Consider the following 7,288-nt stretch of genomic DNA (forward strand, 5'->3'; position numbering starts at 1 on the left):
AAACTACTTTGAGATATCATGTAACTCCAGTAAGATTAGCCCATATCACAAACTCCCAAGACCAGAGATGTTGGCGTGGATGTGGAGAAAAGGGAACACTTCTACGTTGCTGGTGGGAATGCAAATTAATACATTCCTTTTGGAAAGATGTTTGGAGAACACTTAGAGATCTGAAAATAGATCTGCCTTTCAATTTTATAATTCCTCTACTAGGTATATACCCAGAAGACCAAAAATCACATTATAACAAAGATAATTGTACCAGAATGTTTATTGCAGCCCAATTCATAATTGCTAAGTCATGGAAAAAGCCCAAGTACCCATCGATCCACAAATGGATTCATAAATTGTGGTATATGTACACCATGGAATATTATACAGCCTTAAAGAAAGATGGAGACTTTACCTCTTTCATGTTTACATGGATGGAGCTGGAACATATTCTTCTTAGTAAAGTATCTGAAGAATGGAAGAAAAAGTATGCAATGTACTCAGCCCTACTATAAAACTAATTTATGGCTTTCAAATGAAAGCTATAACCCAGTTATAACCTAAGAATATGGGGAAGGGGGAGAGGGAGGGGACGGAGTGGGGAGGATGAGCAGAGGAAGGGTGATTGGCGGGATTACATGTGCAGTGCATCTTACAAGGGTACATGTGAAACTTAGTAAATGTAGAATATAAATGTCTTAACACAGTAACTAAGAAAATGCCAGGAAGTCTATGTTAAGCAGTGTGATGAAAAAGTGTCAAACGGTGTATGGTGCCCCATGATCACATTAATGTACACAGCTATGATTTAATAAAAAAAATTTATAAATTGATAAAACAAAAAAATCAAAAAGCAGGGACAATGTAAAGCATAGAATTTCTTTTAGGTTTCTCTTTGCTTGTTTATTTTTGTAAACGGAGTTAAAGAATCATCTGTTTAAAATAATTGCTTATAAAATGTGTTTTGCAAGGCCCCTGGTAACCTCAAATCAAAAAATTTACAACAGACATATAAAAAATGAAAATCAAAAAATTATAGCACACTGCAAGAGAAAGTCACTGTTATGAAAAGGAAGACAGAAGGAAGGAAGGAAGAGAGGGTGAAGGGCTGCAAAACAACCAGAAATCAAATAACAACATGACAGTAGTAAGTTCTTATTTGTCAATAATAACATTGAATGTGAATGGCCTAAGTTTAATTGAATGGGTGAATGGATAAAAAAAAAAAAAAAATTCAACCATATGTTAACTACCAGAAACCACTTTACCTATAAAAACACACATAGCCTGAAAATAAAGAGAGGGAAAGAGATATTCCATACACATAGGATCCAAAACTAGAGCAGGACTAGCTATACTTTCAGCTGATAAAATATATTTCAAGACAAAAACCATAAGAGACACAGAAGCTCATTATATAATGATAAAGAGGTCAATTCAGTGACAGGATATAAGAACTATAAATACATATGTACCCAATACTGGAGTACCCAGATATATAAAGCATATATTGTCAGAGTTAAAGAGAGAAATGGACCCCATGACAATAATAGTTGAAGACCTCTACACTGACTTTCATCATTGGAAAGATCATCCAGACAGAAAATTGGCAAAGAAATATCGGACTTAATCTGCAGTGCAGATCAAATAGATCTATTAGACAGACAGAACGTTTTATCCAACACTTGTATAATACACATTATTTTCTTTAACTCATAGATCATTCTGTTGGCTAGGTGTTCTTTTGGTAGATATGTTAGATCACAAAACAAGTCTTCGAAAAATTCAAAAGAACAGAAATCACATCAAGTATTTTCTCTGATCACAATGGAATATAATTAGAAATCAATAACAAGAGGAACATTGGAAACTATAAAACACATAGAAAATCAATAATATGCTTCTAAATGCCCACAGGATTGATGAAGAGATCAAAAAAGAAATTGAAAAATTTCTCCAAACAAATGGATATAGCCAATGCAGCAATAAGAGGAACATTCGTAGCAATAAGTGCCTACATCAAAAAAAGAAAAGCTTCAAATAAACAAGCTAACAATGCATCTCAAAGAACTAGAAAAATAAGAGGAAAACAAACCCCAAATTAATAGAACAAAAGAAATAATAAAGAGCAGAGCAGGAATAAGTAAAATCAAAACAACAACAATAAAAAAAAATCAATGAAACCAAAAGTGGGTTATTTGAAAATATAAACAAAATTGAAAAGTCTTTCACCAGACTAAGAAAAAAAGACAGAAGACTCAAATAAATAACACCAGAAATATAAAAGGAGAAATTGCAACTGATACTGCAGAAATTCAATGTATCCTTAGAGACTACTATGATCAACTATATCCCAATAAATTGGAAAACCTGGAAGAAACAAATAAATTCCTAGATACATACCACCTACCAACATTGAACCAAGGAAAAATCCAAAACCAGAATAAATCTATAAAGTAAAAAGAAGCAGTAAAAAAACATCTCCCATCAAAGAAAAGCCAAGGACTCAGTGGCTTTGATGCTGAATTATAGCAAACATTCTAAGAAGAACTAATGCTAATCCCACTTAAACTATTCAAAAAAATCCAGGAGGAGGAAATACTCCCAAACTCATTCTACAAAGCCTGTATCACCCTGATACCAAAATCAGACAAAGATACAACAAAAAAGAAAGCTATAGGACAACAATTCTAGTTTTTTTGTTTGTTTGTTTGTTTTTAAGATACAGTTTCACTTAGTCACCCTGGGATTGAATGCCATGGCATTATAGCTCACAGCAACCTCAAACTCTTGGGCTGAAATGATACTCTTTCCTTAGCCTCCTGAGCAGCTGGACTACAGGCATCTGCCACAATGCCTGGCTATTTTTAGAGATGGAGTCTTGCTCTTGATCAGACTGATCTCTGAACTCCTGAACTCAAGCAATCTGCCTGCCTCAGCCTCTTGGAGTGCTAGGATCAGAGTACGCCTGGTGCAGGGCAATAGCTCTGATGAACACTGATGTAAAAATCCTCAACATAAGACTAAAACACATTAAAAAGAATATTCAGGTATATGGCTCCAGCTTAAGGCGCAAGGGCCGGAGACGCTGCAGACTCGCGACTCGGAGCAGCTCGGAGCCGGTGAGTAATAGCTCTTCAAGTCTGCAATAAAAAATGGCCTCCAATAAAACTACATTGCAAAAAATGGGAAAGAAGCAGAATGGAAAGAGTAAAAAGGTTGAAGAGGCAGAGCCTGAAGAATTTGTGGTGGAAAAAGTTCTGGATCAACGAGTAGTAAATGGGAAGGTGGAGTATTTCCTGAAGTGGAAGGGATTTACAGATGCTGATAATACTTGGGAACCTGAAGAAAATTTAGATTGTCCAGAGTTAATTGAAGCATTTCTTAATTCTCAAAAAGCTGGTAAAGAAAAGGATGGTGCAAAAAGAAAATCTTTATCTGACAGTGAATCGGATGATAGCAAATCAAAGAAGAAAAGAGATACTGCTGACAAACCAAGAGGCTTTGCCAGAGGTCTTGATCCTGAAAGAATAATTGGTGCCACAGACAGCAGTGGAGAATTAATGTTTCTTATGAAGTGGAAAAATTCAGATGAGGCAGATTTGGTGCTGGCAAAAGAAACAAACATGAAGTGTCCTCAAATTGTTATTGCTTTTTATAAAGAGAGACTAACTTGGCATTCTTGTCCAGAAGATGAAGCTCAATAATTGTTTGCATTGCTATATATATCTGGGTCTTGAGAGTGTGAAGAAATAACTACATTCTAATAAATCAAGTTTGATATGTTCATTTTGAAAGTAGTACTGGGAGAGTCGTTGGGGGGGGCTTGCATCAATAGCACTGGTTACTTTGAACAAATAAAAGCTTTCTCTAGTTGCTTACTTTATCAGAAAAAAAAAAACACTTGATACCATGGTATATTATTTCCTCTGCATTAGAAAACAGCTTTTCTAAATACTAAGGGAAATTTCCATAGCCATTATTCAGTAAGAACTTGTGTTTAACTCTTTGCCTAAGGACCATTCTGGGGTTGTTGGTTTTTTTTTTTTTTTTTAATTTGTTTCTGTATGTGTATACGCGACATTCATATGTAAATGATTTTCCTTGTTTTTAAACATTCACCAAAACAAAAATCACAGGTAAGCCCAGGTGTCTGCAATACCATCATTCTGAGCAATGTAATAATAGAAAATTTTCCTGAAGCCATAATGTTTCAAATTAAATAGTTGATTCTTAATTCGACAGTTTAAATGGATAATTTAAAAACAGCCATGTCAGAATCTGTATGTATAGTCATATAAATGCAAAATTGTGTTTACAAAATTTCTAAAAGGAAAAGCTTTATCATAACCAATAACCAACCCACTCACATGAGGAAACTAGACAAATCCTGGTGTGTTCTAATCAGGTAAATGAGTAAGACTTAGTTAAATGGTCATTAAAGATTCTTGTGTTAATCCATTCCTACGCTTGGCTTACAGAAACTAATCAGATGGTTAAACCATGTTGGCAGTTTCATACCTTTTTACATAAATGTGTGAACAAACTCTGTAATCTAAAACTATTGATGTGCATGTTTTTTCCTTACTGCAACTCATTCCTTACATGTATCCTCAAACTTTTCAGTATTTGGGTTACTGGTTGAGCAGAAGCCATAAAAAAAGTCTTAATAATCAGAATGTTATCTAATTATATATTGTTTACTTTTATTATAAATAATAGTGAACAGTGGTCAATAAATAGTTTTATATTCCTTTATGCAAAAAAATAAATAAAATAAAATAAAAAGAATATTCATAAGGATCAAGTGGTTCAACCCAGGGACACAAAAATGGTTTAAGATATGCAAATTAATAAATATAATACATCATATGAACAGAATAAAGGACAGAAACCACACTATCATTTCAATTAACTGCTGAAAAAGCATTTGATAAAATTCAATATCCCAATCGATAAAAACTCTCAAAAAACTGGTTATAGAAGGAATTTACCTTAACCCAATAAAAGCCATATGTGACAGACACACATACTGAATCGGGAAAAATTGAAAGCCTTTCCTTTAGGATCTAAAACAAGACAAAAAAACAAAGATGCCCACTCTTCCCACTGTTATTCAACCTAATATTAGAAGTTCTAGCTAGAGCAATCAGACAAGAGAAAGAAAAGGCATCCAAATTGAAAAGCAAGGATCAAATGATCCTTGTTCACAAATTATATGACCTTATATTCTGAAACCCAATGACTCCAAAAATCTATTAGAACTGATAAACAAGGTAACTAATATTGCAGGGTGCAAAATAAACATACAAAAAATCAGTGATATTTCTTTAGACCAACAACAGATAATCTGAAAAATAAACCAAGAAAGTAATCCCATTTACAATAGCCACAAATATAATAAAATACATAGTAATAAACTTAAGCAAAAAAAAAAAAATGAAAGATCTCTACAATAAAAACTATAAAACACTAATGAAAGAAATTGAAGAGGACACACCAAAAAATGGAAAGATACTTCATGCTCATGGATTGGAAGAATCAATACTGTTAAAATATCCATATTGCCCAAGGCAATCTACAGATTCTATGCAATCCCCTTCAAAATATCAATGATGGAGTGAGACGCTCCTCCAGCAGGCAGGCAGCATGGCGGCTGTGGAGACGCGGGTGTGCGAAACAGACGGCTGCAGCAGTGAGGCCAAGCTCCAGTGTCCCACCTGCATCAAGCTGGGCATCCAGGGCTCGTACTTCTGCTTGCAGAAATGTTTTAAAGGAAGTTGGGCTACTCACAAGTTACTACATAAGAAAGCAAGGCTTTTCCATGTTGGCCACATGCTCTGAGGAGGGAATACTGGACTGGGAACTGGAGTTCTTGGATCACTGCCCGTGGCCTCAGTTTCCTCTTCTAAGATGAAAAGGCAAAGAGAGAAGTATCTTCCTGGACTGTAGAAGGCGATATTAACACTGACCCTTGGGCAGGTTATCGGTATACTGGTAAACTCAGACTACATTATCCACTGATGCCAACAAGGCCAGTGCCAAGTTATATACAAAGACCAGATTATGCTGGTCATCCCTTAGGAATGTCTGAATCTGAACAGGCTCTTAAAGGTACTTCGCAAATTAAATTACTCTCATCTGAAGATATAGAAGGGATGAGACTTGTATATAAGCTCGCTAGAGAAGTTTTGGATATTGCTGCTGGGATGATTAAACCAGGTGTAACTACTGAAGAAATAGATCATGCTGTACACTTAGCATGCATTGCAAGAAATTGCTATCCTTCTCCCCTGAATTATTATAATTTCCCAAAATCTTGTTGTACCTCAGTAAATAAAGTCATCTGCCATGGAATTCCAGACAGACGGCCCTTGCAAGAAGGTGATATTGTTAATGTGGACATTACTCTTTATCGCAATGATTATCATGGAGACCTGAATGAGACATTTTTTGTTGAAGACGTGGATGAGGGAGCGTGGAAACTCGTTCAGACCACATATGAGTGCCTGATGCAAGCCATTGATGCAGTCAAACCTGGTGTTTGATACAGAGAATTGGGAAACATTATTCAGAAGCATGCCCAAGCAAATGGGTTTTCAGTTGTTCGAAGCTATTGTGGGCATGGAATCCACAAGCTTTTTCATACAGCCCCCAATGTACCCCACTATTCCAAAAATAAAGCAGTTGGAGTGATGAAGTCAGGCCATGTGTTTACAATTGAGCAAATGATTTGTGAAGGTGGATGGCAGGATGAAACCTCACCAGATGGTTGGACTGCAGTGACAAGGGATGGAAAGCTGTCTGCTCAGTTTGAGCACACCCTGTTGGTCATGGACACTGGCTGTGAAATCCTAACCCAGCGACTCGATAACACGTGGCCTCACTTCATGTCCCAATTTTAATTTCTCACAAGATGGCACATCTCAATGATATCTTCTTCCTGTAGTATGCATTTTGTTGAGAGTACAGAGAAGAAGTGGAATCTTTTTTATCACTTGTTTTGTTTTGACTGTAGAAAGGACTACAGCATTTGATGTGTGTCCTCAAGAACTTGTCTTGGGTCTGAAAAAGCTGAGAAGAATAAAGGAAACATTGCTCAACTCTTCAATGCCTACCCTCCTCCCCACCTCCCCATCTCTTTCTGTGCACCTCTTTTCTCATTGGCCCTTTGAGCACTTTTACTTAAATCTGCTTCTAGTTGCTTTTGTCACTGCCTACGAACTGGCTATCAAGAGCCAGCTGCTTTTCAGGTGAATGCTGGAGATGAGAATCCTTCAACCTTTAGCAATATATG

General features: G+C 36.1%; 1 protein-coding gene and 1 pseudogene across 1 annotated transcript; both read left to right on the forward strand.

Annotated features, from left to right (window-relative positions):
* Window positions 1-3,053: 3,053 nt before the first annotated feature.
* On the forward strand, window positions 3,054-3,708 carry LOC128585953 (chromobox protein homolog 3-like). Its single transcript, XM_053591388.1, has one exon. The coding sequence runs from the start codon at window positions 3,147-3,149 to the stop codon at window positions 3,696-3,698; it is 552 nt and encodes a 183-aa protein (XP_053447363.1). The 5' UTR covers window positions 3,054-3,146; the 3' UTR covers window positions 3,699-3,708.
* A 1,923-nt stretch (window positions 3,709-5,631) lies between these two features.
* Window positions 5,632-6,896, forward strand: LOC128585954 (methionine aminopeptidase 1-like; annotated as a pseudogene).
* The last annotated feature ends 392 nt before the right edge of the window (window positions 6,897-7,288 follow it).

Source organism: Nycticebus coucang, chromosome 5 (assembly GCF_027406575.1).
Source record: "Nycticebus coucang isolate mNycCou1 chromosome 5, mNycCou1.pri, whole genome shotgun sequence".
NCBI lineage: Eukaryota > Metazoa > Chordata > Mammalia > Primates > Lorisidae > Nycticebus > Nycticebus coucang.

Coding starts and splice junctions, on each gene's coding strand:
- LOC128585953 (XM_053591388.1), top strand. CDS start 3,147: ATGGCCTCCAATAAAACTACATTGCAAAAAATGGGAAAGAAGCAGAAT.